This window comes from Babesia bovis, chromosome 2 (genome assembly GCF_000165395.2).
Source record: "Babesia bovis T2Bo chromosome 2, whole genome shotgun sequence".
Classification (NCBI taxonomy): domain Eukaryota; phylum Apicomplexa; class Aconoidasida; order Piroplasmida; family Babesiidae; genus Babesia; species Babesia bovis.
Window position 1 is genome coordinate 1384086 of NC_010574.1, and position 18098 is coordinate 1402183.

General features: G+C 40.8%; 9 protein-coding genes across 9 annotated transcripts; 4 read left to right on the forward strand and 5 right to left on the reverse strand.

Moving 5' to 3' along the window:
* Positions 1-8: 8 nt before the first annotated feature.
* On the reverse strand, positions 9-3185 carry BBOV_II006130 (uncharacterized protein). Its single transcript, XM_001610081.2, has 4 exons — positions 3115-3185; positions 2994-3078; positions 2833-2957; positions 9-2797 (listed from the first exon to the last, which is right to left on the reverse strand). The coding sequence occupies exons 1-4, from the start codon at positions 3177-3179 to the stop codon at positions 82-84; spliced, it is 2991 nt and encodes a 996-aa protein (XP_001610131.2). The 5' UTR covers positions 3180-3185; the 3' UTR covers positions 9-81.
* Positions 3186-3324: 139 nt separating this feature from the next.
* Positions 3325-4448, reverse strand: BBOV_II006140 (uncharacterized protein). Its single transcript, XM_051767524.1, has 7 exons — positions 4356-4448; positions 4250-4321; positions 4073-4216; positions 3975-4036; positions 3864-3938; positions 3729-3816; positions 3325-3693 (listed from the first exon to the last, which is right to left on the reverse strand). Exons 1-7 carry the CDS (start codon positions 4441-4443, stop codon positions 3332-3334), a joined length of 891 nt encoding a protein of 296 aa, XP_051623194.1. The 5' UTR covers positions 4444-4448; the 3' UTR covers positions 3325-3331.
* Positions 4436-4729, reverse strand: BBOV_II006150 (uncharacterized protein; the record flags this gene model as incomplete). The annotated part of the gene is made up of 1 exon (XM_001610083.1): positions 4436-4729. One exon carries the CDS (start codon positions 4727-4729, stop codon positions 4436-4438), a length of 294 nt encoding a protein of 97 aa, XP_001610133.1.
* A 92-nt stretch (positions 4730-4821) lies between these two features.
* BBOV_II006155 (putative integral membrane protein) lies at positions 4822-5468 on the forward strand. The gene is made up of 3 exons (XM_051766994.1): positions 4822-5106; positions 5143-5341; positions 5377-5468. The coding sequence occupies exons 1-3, from the start codon at positions 4835-4837 to the stop codon at positions 5443-5445; spliced, it is 540 nt and encodes a 179-aa protein (XP_051623806.1). The 5' UTR covers positions 4822-4834; the 3' UTR covers positions 5446-5468.
* An 81-nt stretch (positions 5469-5549) lies between these two features.
* On the reverse strand, positions 5550-6305 carry BBOV_II006160 (putative guanylate kinase). Its single transcript, XM_001610084.2, has one exon. It carries the CDS (start codon positions 6175-6177, stop codon positions 5593-5595), a length of 585 nt encoding a protein of 194 aa, XP_001610134.1. The 5' UTR covers positions 6178-6305; the 3' UTR covers positions 5550-5592.
* Positions 6306-6754: 449 nt separating this feature from the next.
* Positions 6755-11082, forward strand: BBOV_II006170 (Phosphofructokinase family protein). The gene is made up of 3 exons (XM_001610085.2): positions 6755-6866; positions 7037-7324; positions 7361-11082. The coding sequence occupies exons 1-3, from the start codon at positions 6833-6835 to the stop codon at positions 11053-11055; spliced, it is 4017 nt and encodes a 1338-aa protein (XP_001610135.2). The 5' UTR covers positions 6755-6832; the 3' UTR covers positions 11056-11082.
* An 85-nt stretch (positions 11083-11167) lies between these two features.
* On the forward strand, positions 11168-13818 carry BBOV_II006180 (putative integral membrane protein). Its single transcript, XM_001610086.2, has one exon. It carries the CDS (start codon positions 11182-11184, stop codon positions 13795-13797), a length of 2616 nt encoding a protein of 871 aa, XP_001610136.1. The 5' UTR covers positions 11168-11181; the 3' UTR covers positions 13798-13818.
* On the reverse strand, positions 13619-15439 carry BBOV_II006190 (Cyclophilin type peptidyl-prolyl cis-trans isomerase/CLD family protein). The gene is made up of 3 exons (XM_051767139.1): positions 14991-15439; positions 13739-14954; positions 13619-13702 (listed from the first exon to the last, which is right to left on the reverse strand). Exons 1-2 carry the CDS (start codon positions 15430-15432, stop codon positions 13858-13860), a joined length of 1539 nt encoding a protein of 512 aa, XP_051623195.1. The 5' UTR covers positions 15433-15439; the 3' UTR covers positions 13619-13702; positions 13739-13857.
* A 115-nt stretch (positions 15440-15554) lies between these two features.
* On the forward strand, positions 15555-18096 carry BBOV_II006200 (uncharacterized protein). The gene is made up of 4 exons (XM_001610088.2): positions 15555-15952; positions 15993-17230; positions 17264-17855; positions 17892-18096. Exons 1-4 carry the CDS (start codon positions 15575-15577, stop codon positions 18084-18086), a joined length of 2403 nt encoding a protein of 800 aa, XP_001610138.1. The 5' UTR covers positions 15555-15574; the 3' UTR covers positions 18087-18096.
* Positions 18097-18098: the final 2 nt, after the last annotated feature.

The following is an 18098-nucleotide window of genomic DNA, read 5'->3' on the forward strand; positions in this document are numbered from 1 at the left end:
ATGCAATAGTCGAGCATATTATATATCTTTACACAAACATTAGTAACAGTTGTGTATTTTGTAAACTACATTGTTTTATTTTCACGATGCACGATTTCGCATGACTACTTGGCGGCAAAGTTTGTGCAGTTCGTATATTGCGTCGCTCTTTTTGTGTGACAATAACATTTGTACCATGATGTTTTTTTGTCTTTCGTTTGGTATTACTGCTATAGGTAGCTTCCCAATTCCTCGTTGAAGCAGTTCCGACGCCTCGTTACCGAGCGACCTAACTAGTGCATCGACAAAATCTTCTACACATCGTTCTACTGATTCTCTGCATCCTGTTGCTAGTACTTCAAAAACCGCTTCCACACAGTTAGGCAGTACTTCAATCGCTATAGATTTGAATCTGGTTAGTATAATATCTGATTCCAGTATAGCTATCCAGAATTCGAATACACAATGCGGTTGTGGTATGTTGAAGCACATGACGCTAGAAGCTAAAATGCTACGGAACACAAGATCATTATCAAAACATTCCGGTGCGTTTTTGATGAACCTTGCCTGCAATCCAAAGAAGTCGTCTACTATCTCTTGTGGTTCTTCGATTAATTGTATTTGGTATCCTTTGTTTGCGAGTATGTTAAGTGTCAATTCAGTGAGTAAGTAATATAGTTGCTTTACTTTGACCTGCTCTGTTTGTGATTGTACCAAAAGGGTGTATAGCCACTCTACTAGATATAGATATGTGCTCCACATGCGCTGTTTTGCAACACTTCCAACTGTGATGACCAGTTGTTGTGCGCATACGGCAAAATCAATTCCTATACTTTTTGCTACATGCTTAAGGCATCTACAAATTTGTTCCACTGCATCTGCATCGTTTAGATAGATTTCTAGCAGTTTGCACAATAGTGGTGTTATCCTTTCACATATCAGTTGTTGTAATATGTTCTTTTCCCTTATATTTTTAATAAGTGAGCAGAGTTTATTAACTAACATTTTCAATTCCTTAACAGATATTGCCAGCTCGTTTCTTATTACTGCTTCGAGCTTACCTAGCCACATATCGCTCATTTGCTGTACTATGGTACGTATAGTTTCGGCTGGCAGGTCACTGATGGCGTTGGCTGTGCCTTCTATCAATATAATGCTATATTTGTAATTTTGCTCCGCTTTTCGTATGCATAGCCCTAGATTTTGTAGTATAGGTTCCCAATTGCGTAACCTTCCTAGGCGTATATGACAGCATACTGCAGATATGCTGTTGACAAGCGTGCTTTCAATTTCTTTACCATGTGTCGTGTCACTCCCAAGTGCTGCGACGTATGCTCCACACAGAAGACCCATTGTTCGTTGTACAATGATTTCCGTTTCATCATACATTAACACTCGTTTTATATCCTTGAGAAACAGTATAGCTGACTGCCAGCAATAGAATTCCACAGGTGCTGTGGGTATATTCCCCCTTAAAAGAGTTTCAATACCCTCTACAACAGAAGCCACAGCTGCGATGTTATGTTTTGAGAGTTTTCGCACATCCAGTGTTGCTACAATGGCTCCTAAGGATCTGAAGCAAGCATCCAATCCATGATGTGAATTTGACATTGTAGTATTATCAACTGTCATTTTCTTTACGGTTTCGAACAGCTCATCCGTTTGCATTACCCTTGCGGTCATTGGCATTAGATCGTACACTTCATTCACGTAGTTTTCATACTCGGTATTATCTGCTTCTCCTGTAATTCCTGGTCGTATTGCGATTAGTAGTATCACTTCTACTAGCTGTGCGCACATATCTTTGCTTGTTTGTGATTTGGGCGACTGTGAGTATAGTATATCGTGCAAGAGACCTATCACGCGTCGTGCATATATGCTTGTTTCTTCTTCTATTGGATTTAGATCTGCCACGTTACACGTTTTTACAACTTTTGCAAGATGTTCGCGAACACTCATGCGATTGTAATAGGGTGAGAAACAGTTTATTGTATTTGGTTCGTCAGCTTGTGTAAGCCCTTGGAACACCAAGCAGTATGGCAATTCCAGAAAGTTGATGGCCAGCTTTAGCAGTTTCACCAACTCTACAGGTGGGTCTGTCAATGACATTTCAAGTGCATCTAGCACTGCGACAACCAAGTTTGACAAACATCCCAGGGTAACCCTATCATTTGTGCTGAACGCTTCGATAAGAAATGTACGAAAACGATCTGAAACACATAGTTCAAAACACGATTTCACTACTGGTTGCAAATCTTGTTTAGTTTGTTTAAAAAATTGGTATGATTCTCCTGATGCTTCACCTTCTGCACGTATTTTTTCTGTTAGTTCCGAGACTTCATAGAGGACATCAGCCATGCAATCTACGGCGGCTTCGTATGTTTCATCACATATTCCATGTTCACTTCTTTTATTTGTTTGGTTTACAATTTGGAGGCAATCGTTGATAAATATGTTACACGCTTCTGCATTGGCTGCAAAATTGTCCAGCTTCCTCCAATTATGCCAGCATTTGAATATGGCAGTGGTAGTTTCTATATTATTTCCCAAAGCTCTGATTTGAATTAGCAAGTCCAAAAGCTTTGTATAATCGTTTTTCATATTTTGTATTAGTTTGGCCTTTATATTTGGCGCCACAATGATTCTTTTGTTTGCCGCTTCTTCTGCTAAATTTTCTGCCAAAGTCAAGAGTATTTTAATACTGATAGAACCTCTTTTATAACATTCTATAAAGTAATCCAATGGCGAAGCCCATGCTTCAGCTGATTGTATGGCCAGATCACATATTGCAAGGCATATTGTAGAGGCTATATTATTACTGCGTTATAATATGGGTATTAATTGCAAACTTACGGCAGCGCCGGATCCGATAAGTAGTTCATTAGTGCTTCACATAGTTTTTGTACAGAATCTTGTGGAAGTTGATAGAAATCATACATAAGCTTTGTTCTTATTGTTTGTGCTGCGATTAATTTTGCCTACATGGTTAATGTCATTAAAATAGGTGCACATACTTCTAAGCTGAAACTTCCATTAAGTATCATGTGTGCTTCTTGCCACGCTTCAACACTTTGCTGCCATTTTACTAGGAATTCGTTTCTGTTGTGATATTATTTCATGTCTATGTTGACATACGCTCTTTGTTGAGCTTCTGCATCAGCAGAGCCGAAGAGCGTGCTAATATGTTCCAGCACGATCATTTCTGGTTACATCATTCTGTTTTTAATTAGATATATTATCCTTTTCGCTAAAAAAAGGTTTCTATTCCCCATAGGCACGTCACATTTGCCCAGAAGGTACTGATTATATGGGTGATAAGACTAATATATATCTGCACATTAACATTTTATGTTTATATTTCTGTATATATGTTATTTTGTATTGCTCTTTTGACAGTTTCCAGGAGGGCATGTAATACAATTCCATCTATACAATGTGCTTTAAGCATTTCATCAAAGTTGAAAAATCCTAATGAACATGCTTTGTTGTAGAGGCATTTTGCTTCGCAAGGGTCAACTTGTTCCAGCTGTTGGTGCCATACAATACGGCATCCCATCCCTCCTGCTAATAACACTTGTCTATTAAGTTTAACTTCTTCCGTTTTGAACGCTTGAGTTACTCCTGGTAGGATGGCAATAGCACTTGCACCTATTCCTTCTGTCAATTTAAGGACGTTTTCATACAGCATGTCTATATTGAGCCGCTTGACAATGACTGTGTGCTTCTGTATTCATATTGATACCACTAACTTTTCGATATCATGGGTTTAAATACCGCATGGCTAAAGAATTTATGTTTGTAGTCTTCTTCTGTGGCCTTGTGTTGGTCTAATTCTATCTGTAATGATAATGTGCACTGCGGTTTGGTTGTTACATTGCACCTACCTCTGACGGTGGAAGGTAGACTATAACCTTGTTATTCTTAATGAGTAACCATTGCAGATAAGGTATTACTGAATCCTGAGGGCAGATGTGGCATTCTTAGCGTTTACTTACTAATGAACTGGCAATTAGTACTACGATTTCATTTCCCACAGTTCTCATGTAGATATTTTCACCTATTGATTTATTTAATCTGCAGGACATCCACTTACAAATAAGTGCCCTAGTGAGTGGAATGAGAATTGAGACTATGTTTTGGGTATTGCATTTTGTTTCTTCCGGTAATATTGCGATCCTTGTTAATGGATGTTTGGTGATAACATCGTTAACGGCCACCTGCGTGTTTTCGGTTATGCCTATATATGATCTAAAATATCCAAATAGTTTACCTATTACACGTTTTCCCTTCCAAGTATTGTTTGTTGCTTCATTTTTTACCATTTCTATACTTTCTACAATTCCTGTGAACATTAGGTCACATACAATAATATTTACCTGCAAATGCTCTGAATTGGGTATAAGTGTCATGAGCATCAACAGTTTGTACTCGTATATTGAAGTTTGAGGTTGGCATGTTAGTCATCTGTTTTAGGCAGCGGTATAGAGTTGTCTAATTTGTCTACTGGCGTAACTTTTGCAAGCATCTTTTGCATTTCATCATGTTCTTCTTTTAAGGTTAATTCTCTTTTAGATATGCTACTTGCTCGTGCGTATTTACACTCTAGTTGTTTGTCTACTATGACGGTACCGGCTACGAGTACACCAAATAGGACGAATAGGCTTGGCACACCGATTGATAAGAATCCGCTACGTTTTTCGAACTTGAGTATTCTTTTATATACTCTTAGTTTTTTTAACTGCATAAGCATTGTTTTTGTTGTATATTGTTAATTATCTGGTGTGTTGGAGTCTTCTTGTGGAGATGTGTGAATATTTCAACGCCTTTTTTGGTCATATGTAATTGCGCATCGAAGATGCGTTTTACATTAGCATTACGTTATTCTTTTTTGTTGGTTTATATTGAGTTGTATGTGTATGGTCATAGGATTCCGTCTTGCGCCTACGTATCTGTTTTACCAAATGGGCATCAACGTTTAGTTTTCCCTTTAGAATTGAAAGCCACTGACAGAAGTAACCCATCACGGGTATTACTTCATAAGAATGGTAGAAGGCACGTCAATTCTTTGAGGTGTGCCAGTACAAATGATGAGCCATTTGCCGGAAGCATGGAGTTACTCGACAACAGGTATGGCACCAGTAACTATTATAATGCATCTTATAGTGATTTGTGGTCCGATAGTGCTTTGGACTTAAGTTTTCAGGACATGGCAGCTCGTGAAGTTGATCTTCACAGTTATCAATATCAATCAGGTAATACTTTCCGTCGTATAGGTGCTGTTGCAGCATCCGTATTAATTGTTGGTGTTGGTTACGGAACGTTGTCACTAATTCGCGCGTACTTTAACCAACAACAAGCAAAGGTATGTTTTATCTTGTGGAGTTATATATAACTCAGTTGCGTGCTGAGCGTTACAGTTCGTCTGGTGTTGGACAGGATCTTAAGGATCGTGCTGACACTTCATGAAATCATGCATGACCTGAACACATCGCACCTTATAGTTATAAGAGGATTAGATATATAATTTAACAAGATTCCCTAGGTCACAAACCTTGTGGGACCGACATTTGAAGTCTAGTAATTTTGAAATTCTGATTTGCACACCACGTGTGCTCATTGCTCACTTTTGAGTCCATACCATTTTATTATTTGTTCCCTAAGTTGCTTGTATGCAACTTCTAGTACATCATTGTACAATATCATACTGAATCCAGCGTGCTTTGCTTCCGCTATTTCTTCAACTGCTCTTCCAATTCTTTTATCTACGGTTTGTTCTTCATCGGATCCTCTTCTTACAAGTCTCTTTCTGAGAGCATCTATATCACTTGTGCTTACAAATACGCTGTATAGTGGTATTCCCAACGATTTGATTTTTTGGAAACCACAAACTTCTATTTCCAACAAAGGTACTTTGCCTTTTGATTGGATGCGCGTTATTTCGGAGCAGGGAGTTCCATATTGGTTGCCTACGTAGGTGGCGCATTCTAGGAAGGCTTCTTCATCTTTCATCTGATTGAATTTTTCTTCTGTGATGAAATAATAGTTAACTCCGTCTATTTCATGTGGTCTGATCTTTCTGGTAGTACAGCTAACGCTAAGTTCGAAGAATCCTTGGAATTCCTCAAGAAGCATCTTGTACAGGGTGGTTTTACCAACACCCGATGGGCCGACTATAACTAAGAAGGGGACCTGCGCCATTGTGCATGTTAACACAAAAAAGATAAGCAGTGTCGTTGATTAATACTTGGGGTATTAATACAGTGCTCGAGGCATGCCACGCTACAACACCATTACTATATGGAAGTCATATATCTGTTTTGACTTTTTAGTATCGATTATTTATGTTGAATTTTGGAGAGAGTGCTGTGTGTGTTAAAAACTCAGTTATTCCAATGTCATATTGTCAGGTGTGCAACCTTCCATACGTGTTGCAGTTTTCTTACAAATGTCCACTGTTGAGTCACTTAGACATACACATTATAAACTGCATGCTAATATGCTTATACACAATTGAACATGGCATAGATTACTGCTGCATACCGCATTTTTGCTTATATTTGTTGTGTATAATAATAGGTTGTGTGATATGATTTGCAGTGTACTGCATACCGTTTTATACATTAAATAATTGCTTGGAATATATTAGTTGACATTTTGTTACTTTACTTGTTGATATGCTGTTTTATTTTATCCCCAGTTATTATTGTTTTGGTCGGGTGCTAATTACTCGTGTAAATCGTGTGATCTAATCAGATTCTACAAATCTCCATTACCGCTATACATCTCATATTTTAGTAATCCAACTGTTACCTTAATCGCTATACTCCTTTGTATACTTCTGTATTGACTAATCATGATGATGGAAGAGAAGGTTGGCCGTGGTTCTGGTATGTTATAATATCGATTGAGACATGTATTGTTTTTAATTCTGTTTCATATATAGTTATTTTTGTCATCATGCTTATTTTTGCATCTGTTTTTCTTATGTATTAGTCATCTATGTTATGCACCAAACTAGTGTCTCTCTTGTTATTCTTGAGTACATTTTTTGTTTTAGGTGAGGATGGAGATATGCGTATGGTAAGGATGGTAAGTGCGGAATCGATTTGCGGAGACAAATCTTGTCAATCTCCTGCATCTAGTGTTGAGTTGGACATGAGGGACTTTGTTGACGATGACTTTGAGAGACGTCGTAAGCGTTACCAGTTGAACAAAAGTTTCAACACATTTCGTCGATGTGCAACTCGTCAGCCTGATCACGATAGTTTTACTTCTTTGCCTGGTATCAAGCACAACACTGCTGAGTTTTCTTACCCAATAAATCCATTTGTTAATAAGAAAGATGGTTAGTTTTTTAGTTTACCATGTGACGTATATTCAGGTGACCGTATAAAGCGTGTAAACTCATGTTACATATCCAAGAGTGTTTGTCAGGGTCTTTACCGTAACCGTGACGTTGAGTTGCCTACGCTGTTACAGTATGATTTCCACTTATTGGACGAGCACGATGAAAGTGGTGAGGAGTTGCGTGATTTTGATGAGTTATCATCTGTATTGAGTCACATTGCTCACAACAAGATGGTTTCAGTTGCTCCTCAGATGTTGGCTACTTCTGTTACATCTCACCCTATCATAAAGATTGGTATGGTTTTGAGTGGTGGTCCCGCTCCTGGTGGTCACAATGTAATTGCTGGTGTTTTTGACTATCTTTATTTACGTAATACTCAATCGCAGTTAATAGGTTTTCATGGTGGCCTTGATGGTTTATTTGGTCGTCATCATGAAGTTGTGACTCCTGAAGTTATGGACAATTTCCGCAACATGGGTGGTTTTAACATGTTTTTGAGTGGTCGTGGTAGGATTAACGGTCCTGAGGATCTGGACCGTGTTGTTGAGGCAGTGAACGATTTGGATTTGGACGGTTTGATTATTGTTGGTGGTGATGGTTCTAACAGCAATGCTGCTTTATTGGCAAACCATATGGCTTATCGTTTTGGTTGTGACAGTTCTGACGGGCGTCCTGTGTTGCGTAAGCGTTGCTGTGTGATTGGTATTCCGAAGACTGTGGATGGTGACGTCCAATCTCATAATATTGAGGTCAGCTTTGGTTTTGACACTGCTGCTCGTACATATTCTGAGTTGATTGGTAATTTATGTACCGATGCCAGTAGCACTCAGTACACTTATCACTTTATTCGTGTTATGGGTCGTTCGGCATCCCATTTGGCTTTGGAGTGTGGTATGCAGACCCACCCTAATATTGTATTGATTGGTGAAGAGGCCCAGAGTAAGCAGCAGTCTTTATCTATGATTGTGGATTACATTGTTGATCTTATGGAGAAGCGTTACCAGATGGGCAAGCCGTATGGTGTGGTATTGATTCCTGAGGGTTTGATTGAATTCATTCCCGAGATTAACGTTTTGATATCTGAATTGAATGAGATTCTAGTCCAGGCTAAAGGGCCTATAACTCACCTTGATCCATCATGTTTGACGAAAAGTCGTGCCACGTGGGAGATCCTTCCTGACACCATTCGTGAGCAGTTACTGATGGACCGTGAGGCCACTGGTTACGTGATGTTGGCCAAAATTGCCACTGAGCGTCTTTTATTAATGTTGGTTGAGGCTCGCATTGCTGAGCGCAAGTTGAGTCATTTGAGTTCATTACGTTTCATGACTCATTACTTCGGTTACGAGGGTAGGTGTGCCATGCCATCTGACTTTGATGGTGCCTACTGTTACTCATTGGGTTACAACGCTGGTGTTTTGATCAGTGCTAAGCGTAACGGTTACATGTCTGTAATTCGTGATTTGAAGGCTCCAATTTCGGAATGGATCCCCTTGGGTGTTCCATTTTTGCATTTGATGCATATGATCAACTTAGGGGGCAAGCGTGCTCCTGCAATTCGCAAGACACTGTTGAACCTCGATGGCAAGCTATTCAAGACCTTTGAGAAGGTACGTGAAATCTGGGCTTACAACGACTTGTATCGCTCTCCGGGTCCCATACAGCTATTTAACAGTGACTATCAGCGTTGCTTCAGTATTTCCGATCCCCAGGTTGAGGATTTGATTGGTTCGTTTAAGGAAGCTCCTGCTGAGAAATCTCGATTCCTATTACATCGTAATTTGGAATGCATGAGTCCCTTACAGCTCAGTCGTCTTGAGTGGCGTCCACCTATTCCTATGCTTTGTCACGACCCTCGTGCTCGTATGAGGAACTTCAAGGAGGTCCATAGCAACGATTCGTACACTCGCGACCAGGTTGCATTGAATTACCCGTATATGACTCGTAGAAGCCACTTTAGCTTACATGAGGTCGTTGGTCACTATTCTGGTGACCGAACTAATCTTAACAAGGCAACACAGGGTCTTCGTGTTGGTGTTGTGCTGTTGTCCAAGCAGGCTCCGGGTGTTTTGAATGTGATTTGGGGTATTCACGAGCGCATGTCGATTATTGGTGGCAGTTGTGTTGCTTTTCACGGAGCTCTAGGTCTGATTGAGGGTAACTACATTGAGTTGACTTCAAGTGACTTTGACACTTTCCGTAACCAGGGTGGTTTGGATATGATTCATCGTTCTCGTGTGCAGTATTTCCAGGAACCTAAGAACTGGTCTCTTGCATTGGAGACATGCACTCAATTGGGATTGAACGCTTTGATTATATTAGGTGACGAGTTTGCCATGACTCAGGGTGCTTTATTAACTGAATACTTCTTGAGTCAGCAGAGTTCGATTTGTGTCATTGGTGTGCCTGTTGCTGGTTCTAACAGTCTTGCAGGTCCCTTGATTGAGAGTTGTGTTGGTTTTGATTCTAACGCTCAGTTATACGCTTCATTGGTTGGCAATGTACTGACTGATGCTGTTAGCATGCCGAAATATTGGCATTTTGTAAAGATTTTGGGTCGTTATCCCAGTTTGGAGGTGCTTGAGTGTGCTCTTCAGACTCATCCCAATGTGATAATCATTGCTGAGGAGTATGGTTCTGCTGACAAGACTTTGTTTGATGTTGTTCGTGACATTGCTGATGCTGTTTGCAAGCGTGCTGCTATGGGTAAGAACTATGGTACGGTATTGATTCCTGACCACTTGATTCTTCACCTTCCCAATACCAAGTCTATGTTAATGGAGCTGCGTTCTGTTTTGATGGAGGCCAGTGCTGCTAATAAGCGTCGGGAGGCTGTTGACAGTTTCCTGAATTATGATAAGTCTGAGCCACAATCTAGTGAATGGATAAACAAGATGACTCCTTGGAGTTTGGGTGTTTTCGGTTCGTTACCATTGTATATTCGTAAGGAGGTGTTGAACTTTGACATGGAGGTTGCATTGGAGCGTTTGGACATTGAGATTATGTTGTCTAAGATGGTAAAGGAGGAGTTGAATTTGCGCAAGGCTACGGGTGCTTACAAGGGCAACTATGCTGCTGTAACTCATTATTTCGGTTACCAGGGTCGTTGCTGTACACCATCAGAATTTGATTGCAGTCTAGCTTTTGCTTATGGTCACGTCGCTTCCATAGCTGCGGAGAGTGGTTTGACTGGTGTTTGCTGTTCGATTCGTGGTTTATGCGGTGAGATTGAGGCATGGAAGATGTATGCTGTTCCATTGACTTGCTTGATGAAGGTTGAACCCAATATAATGACTCCTATATCTTTGAACGACTTTAAGAAGGGTGAATTGCCTATGGTTCCTAGTTCCACTGTAAGCCTAAAGAGTAAGGCTTTTAGGAAACTATCTATGGCTCGTAAGAAATGGTTGGTTGAGGATCTGTTTATTAATCCCGGTCCTATTCAATTTGATGGCATTGTAACTGCTCAGAGCATGGTTTTGATTACTGAGCATGCTGAGTACTATCAGATGCTTCACAGTGTTGAGCGTTTCTTGAATGTTCTTCAGAATACGTGCAAGTTTGGTGTTAGTGAGGAGTATTTGAACCATGCATTCGTTCAGCTTTGGGGTCTTTTGAAGGTATCTCAATCTCCTGGCGACTTGGTACGTATTGCTGAGATGCTCAAGGCAGAGGAGGACAACAGCCTTCGTTCCACAGGAAATGCTTTTTCGTTGAGTTCGTTTTAAAATTTTTACTTTAATTGTTATTTTTCGAAATTATAGATTATATATCTTATGTGGATCACGTATTTGGGTGGCATGCTTTGCGTCACACACTGTCTATATAGTATATAATTCCATTATTGCTTCACCATGGTGGAGACTGCGGTTTTACCGATGTTGTATGAGTTCCTAATATCGGAATCTCGTTATGAAGCTCGTGGCAATGAGTACCGAGCGCGTTTACGTTCGTTATTTGAGGAAATGCTGTTAGCTCAGCAATCATTTCCTCAATTTGATATGGGCATTATTCGTTCAATTAACATACGTATAATCGATGAAATGGTCTCAACGGTAGGCTTTATAGACCAGGAAGATGTGTTTAATTTTGGTTTATTATCATATCCTGGTATTCGTCATTATGCTTACCCTGAGATTCCAGATTTTTGTTACTTGAATATGAATTATTTAAAGGTTTGGCATGACTTTTTTGGTTTATTGGACAAGCGTGAGCGTGGCATTGCCAGTAACAAGCCCCGCCGCCACCGTGCTGAGGACGCTTTGGAGGAGTCTCCTTCTTATACCGATACTGAGGAAGAATCATCTAGTGATAGTGATTCCTCGTATGATTCGCAACATCCTGATGTTGTTATAACCGCTGACGACATACTATGTCCACGTACAACTCCTGATGGCATAGATGAATTACTATGTCCTAATGTTGGTGTTCCTGCTGATGACCCGGGAGAAGTAAAGGACAAGCGTAATTTGCTGTGGCGTCGTAGTGTTCCCTTTTACATGGATTCTTCATATAAGATTGACCATGGCAACCTGGTCTTTGGTTTAATCAACGACACGCATTTATCGCATGAATGGGCGTGTAACTCTTCATATGCTGCTTATGAATCTCGCATCCAACGTTTTGTGAATGCCACTAAAGATCCTGGTGATGATGTTGAAGATATGGATGTTGAGGACGTTGGTATTATGGATGGCTCCAGTGATATTGAGATGGATGATGCCTCGGTGCCTGTGGAACACCCTATTGACAAGAAAAGTGAGAATAGTGCCGAGTTAACTGAGATACCAGTTGACATAGCAGATACTGAGCGTGCTGAAACTGTTACTTCTGGCCCTTTCACTGGTCTAGATCAGGAAACAGGTTGCCTACTTGATAATACTACTGTCGTAAACACCTCATTTTCGGCTGCGGATTTACCTCCATTTAATCTAGTACGTGGTGCAATGTCAAGTGCAGCAACTCCTTACAACCCAAAGTGCATCTTTGGCAATTACCATTGCGACGTTCCCGCTGGTCACCAGCGTACCCTAGGATCACCTGTGAAATCCTTATCACAGGACATTCACAATTATACCAGGAGCTCTATTGATTTACGTACTACTATGGTTATGAGTGATGACGGCATTCCTCAATTATCTTGCGTTGGTACTCTGGGCGAACGCCAGGAAGCTGCGTCTAACCCTCGCTTGGACCGTTACGGTGACCGTCAGATAACTTTGCAGAACCGTCTTGAGCGTGCTATTACAGGTCTGTTCACGATAAAGAATGCGGTAAGTAGTGATTGTACAGCATGTTCTGGCTGGAGTTTGAACAATGGTGTATCTATTGTTTTTTGTGAGATTTGTGAGGATCGTTTATTGTATAAATTTGACCCAGCAGTTGTGAATCGTTTATTTGAGTTACGTCGTAGCTTGGTGAGTGAGCTGTATCCATCTCTCGGTTACACTTTTGTTAATCACAAAGCTCGTGATAGTTTGAAGGGTGATGTCTGTTCATCATATGTAACCATCCCAGGTCTTTGTGACATTGGTGGTGTATATCCCAAGGCTTCTATTCATGACGGTCGTTACACCCCTAACACTTTGGATATACCTCGTAAGGCACTATATGAGTTGGGATCATTGGTTTTGAGTAATGGTGAGCTTTTTGCGTATGGTACCAGTGGCAGTAAGCTCTTACCGCTTTGTGTTGAGCGTCGTGCTCAGCGTCTCGAATCTTTTGACCATTACTTCGAGGAACTATGTAAATTGCGTGAGCGCAATGGTACTGGTAAATTCCAAACTCTGTTATCTCACGAGTTTGACAACGTGTTTAAGCGTGGCAAGGTTCCCTTTATGAAGGACACTGTTGGTACTACTCGTCGTTTCTTCAATGAGCTTACGTCAAGCTTACTACACAAGCTTCCTATGGACCCTGTACTATTACGCTCTATGTTTTACTACGGTGGTATATACATGGACCCGGCTTATGGTGGCAAGGATAGTCTGTCGGGTCTTATAGTCAACGATCGCAAGGGTCCTCGTTCGACATCTCAAGCTCCTGTGTTACAATGGCATTCTGTGGCATCTAAATACTCCATTGTTCGTACATCTGGAGCTGATAGTTCGTCAAAATCTTATGGTAACCGTACTAGGTACTACCGTATGCGTCCGGGTTTATATCAGGAGTACGTTAAGCGTACGGGTATATTGGCCCGTTTACCTGCGCACGTTAGGGAACGTATTGAAACTTCTGGAAACTTGAGTTTTGGTTTCCCTACATCATTGCAGATGCATATAGCGGGTATACCTGACGTTGTGCTTGACCCTCACCACTTCTCCAGGCCTGGGATGTCATTTTTCTTTTCAATGCCTGGTTTATTGCAGAATTTAGCTGCTTTATGTTTATTTATGTGGGGATTTGACCAACCAATTGCAAATCCGAAGCGCCGTGCTAGTGAGAATATTTCCGGCCGGCCTGTTCATTGATCACTGTCTACTATGAATTGGTTCTCAATATTACAATTATATACATACAGCCAGTTGCATCTATTCTTTCTTTTTATCTGTTTTTATTCGTTTATTCAGTAGATATCCTACTTCTTCACTTGAGTTGACTTGGTTACTAGTGTTCTGTAACGTCGGGTGTATGATCCAGTTACGTGTAGTGCTGGATAGGCTACGTTTCTTATTAACTTCCTCTTGTTCTTTCTGTTCTTGCAGTTGTTTTTGTACAGTATCGAATGGGTTTGAATAGATCACTGTTTTTATTAGTTTTGGTGGTTTGAGTGGCCGTTCATCATCATCTATTTTCAGTTTTTCCCATTTCTTCAGTATATCTGTGCCTCCTACTACTTTACCGAATACTGTATGTCTGTTATCTAGGTGATCACAGGTATTGAATGTGATGAAGAACTGTGATCCGTTGGTATGTTTCCCTTTATTGGCCATGGAGAGTACCCCGGCTCCCACATGGAACAGTGTATTATCAAATTCGTCCTTAAAATATTTAGGCACTACTTCATTTGGGTTATTTTTTTGTGCTCTGGTGTAGAAGGCACTTTCACCTCCACTGCCTGTACCTGTGGGATCACCTCCTTGTATCATGAAGTTTGGCACGCATCTATGGAATATTGTATTATCATAGTATCCATCTTCGCAATGCTGTAGAAAGTTATCGCATGTCATTGGCACTCTATCTGAGTGTAGCATCAGGTTAATATCTCCATCACTGGTAACTATTTTTACATATGCTTTCAATTTCTGCTTCTTGACCATATCGTATAGTGGTTCCCTCACTTCAAAGACTGTCATGGGTCTATACTGCGTGCCGTAAGTAGGTTCTATTGTTGTACATGTAAAGCTTGATGCTTGTCCACTTGTTGTGAACCTTGCGTGTTTGGGTCTATCCGCTAAGGTATCAATTTGTGGTTTCTTGAACAGCTTGGCATGGTTTTCTATGATATCCGTTGCACCATCGAATTTGTCAAGAGTATTGCGATAAAGGGCATTTCCTCTAATTTCACTTTTGGATTGTTCCGTGTTATTGAAGGTAGTGCTGATATGCTTGAAATTTGCGATTTTACGTAGCTCTGTATTATGTGGGTCTTGTATTGTTATCAGATCCTTTTTGCTAAAAGTTTCACCTATGTTTACATAATTATATCGTGGTTTCACTATACCTGTCATTGGATCTTGCATGGCACATCCAGGCTGCTTAGCCGATACTTCTTTTAGTGTTGCGTAGGCGTAGACATATCCTGAAGTCTTTACTACAACTACGTGTGAGCTTGGTGTAAACCTTTTATATGACAGTGGGCATTGTAGTTCATTGTCATCATCCCTTGTGAAGATTAATGGTATCAGTTCATCTTGCGATAGCGGTTCTCCCGTGACTGGATTGGTCCCATGTTTTTCTATATAGCTTCTAATTGCGCTATCTTCAAATACATGTCCCTGGGTGGTACATACTGGCGATTTGAATGGTTGCAGGGTTAATGCGCAGGAATCGAGTGGTAGAAGTTCCCCTGGTCTTGCGTTTATTTTTGGGTTTAATGAGCTATCTAGTTCACTGTGTAACAAATACAATTTATCTTTGCTGTGCCTATGTTTACTTCCGCCCATTTTAATAAAGTGTGTACTGATGTCTACCGGTGGGTTACTGCTATTGACCCTTTAGGATTCCACGTCATTCGGTTAAAATTACTATGTTTGTTGATTAATGCAGTAACAACTAGCACATGTGTTGGTGTTTTTTTGACGAAGGATGCGGCTTTGGCTGCTCTTCTATGTATATGTGTTTCAGATTGCCAACAGTTACTTGATATCCTCAGGTCATACTAATTTCTTATCTAGTTTATCAACTCCTGGAACTCGCGTTACTCGTACCAATGCAAAGTCATTGCTTGACGATCCGTTATTGCTAGCACCTTCCACTGAGCCTGGTGGCGAGCATCACTTGGTGTTATCTAACAGCCCTGCGTTTGGTATACAGCGTACTCTATACACTCACAGGCGCAATGTTCGTGCGCAAGGACCGTTGTATAACACCGGCCAGCATGTTTACCTGGTTTCAGGGCCTTATCGCAATGCTCGTGGTACAGTTTTATCCACATTTCGCCGTGGTCCTGGAGAGCCACACTTGGTATGTTTTTAGGGCTTATACTTTGCTAATATTTCTATAGGTCAGTGTAGTTCTAGACTGTCGCAATGAGCTTGGTATAGTTCCCGTTTCATTATCTCATTACCATGGTACTCGTATAACCGTCTGGGAGAACCAATTGGTTGATCGTCCGCCGTACACTCCACATTCTCCTCCATCACTGTACAACAAGGGATTCAATAGTCTTGATCAAGCTGTTTTTATTAACTCACCACAACGTTCAGCGCGTCGTAACCTTTCTTCTATAGTTGAGCGTATAATCAACACTATCAATTTGGATGGTTTGGAGTCTTGCTTTGACCAGCTATGTCGAATGGACATATTTTCACCTTATCCTTACATGTCGTTGATAGTCCAATTAGTGCGTAAGTTACAGATGGATGAAGATCGAGCTCGCCTTGGGGTCCTCGTCAATGCTGTATTACTTCGTTTAGCTAATGATACCAAGCTTTTTTACACTGTGCGACAGCGTTCTACAATACCATGGTTTACTTGGGCTTTGAGTGTACTTCGTATGAATCACCTGCTTAACGGTTGGGAGTCTTACGACAAGTTAAATGCGTATATTGGTAGTGTATTATTGAATGGTTATTTGACTGATTTAACTCAGGGTGAGATAAACTTGATGGCTATGGGATTCCGTTTTCATTCATCTATTCGTAAGGAAGTTTTACATCGTTTGGCTATGTTGTTTTCTCACCTTCCTGCTTCTACTATTATAATGCGACATGCCTCTGGTTTGGCCATGTCATTAAACGATGCTGGTATTGTGCACCCAGGTTTCAACAGGTTACTTTGTGAGATGATTAAGAACCAATACTCTTTGCCATCGGAGCAGGGTGCTGTTTGTTTACTGAAGTATTTATCTTGTGATCCTAATACTCCCCAAGCTATAAAGGACGAGCTTCTGGCATGTTGTAGTGTTTCCAGTTTTCTAGATCCTAGGGCTACTCCTTACGGTCCTTCTTACAAGATGGCTATTACGTTAGCTCAGTTATCGGATCGTGAGATGTCTGAGCTTCTTCATGCGATTAACACTGGTGAGGTAGATATCCCACTATCTGTGATTAAGCGTTGCATATTTTCTATTGATCTATCTCCTTCTACTGTGGAGCTACTTTCTTTATTAGTTAAAAAAGGTGCTAAGCATTTTGAGAAGCTTGGTGGTAAGGCTCAGCATCGTATTCTGACGTTAGCTCCCATGTTGAATGGTTGTCCTTCAGAGGTGATAGATGCGGTTGAACGCGATCTCGGTGCTATGTATGTTGCTATTCTAGTCTTTATTATTCGCAGGCATCCTAGTTGTGTATTGGACCCTGAAAAGGCCTATGCGTTGGGCAAACTATTGCCTAGCATCCCGGAATCTCGAGTGGGTGTACAGAAGTTAATTCTCCGTCGCCTTGAGCACTTTCTAGAGTCTACTTTATCATTATTACGGGAGAATGCCATGTCTCCAAGTATAGCTCGTGCTGTGATGATAAAGGCTACATCATTTTTGCAGGCTATTACTTACTTGGGTTATGAGCTTCCATCTTTAGCTCGCAATGCTGCCACGTTGCTTCGGGAGGGCATTGGTGCATCACCTGATCGTACAAACTTTTTGTTAGCTTTAGTTTCCGTTCAGGCTATGTGTCCTAATTACTTCAATGAAGCTTCACGTGCTGCTCGTGCATTACTTAAGGATCCTGGTGCTGAGGTACCATCTGACGTTCGTGTTTTATCTGAGTTACTGCTATCTGTGAAACAATCTACTGAAGGTGAAGCGTCATGCTCCTCATTGGTTGGTCACATTGATATTCCAGCTCTTCCTCCAGAGGTTGTTAAGGACGGTATTGTCCGGCCTAGTAAGGATGTACGTGACTTTTCATTATTATTCTTACTACTGGTTAGTTCTATTATTGGTATATTATAATGTTGTTAGGTTCGTTCTGGTTTGTTTGACGACCGCGGTGGCATTCTGAACACTGCATATGTATTTGCTGAGGACAACCTCCATGCATTGTCTAGCATAGACCTGCTGATGCTTCGTGACGCTTTGGTTTCCGTTGATGCTTTTGACAGTAAATGGGAGGGTTTACTAGCATCTGTGCCAAAGGGCATTGATGCGGTGACATAGACAATGTGCTAA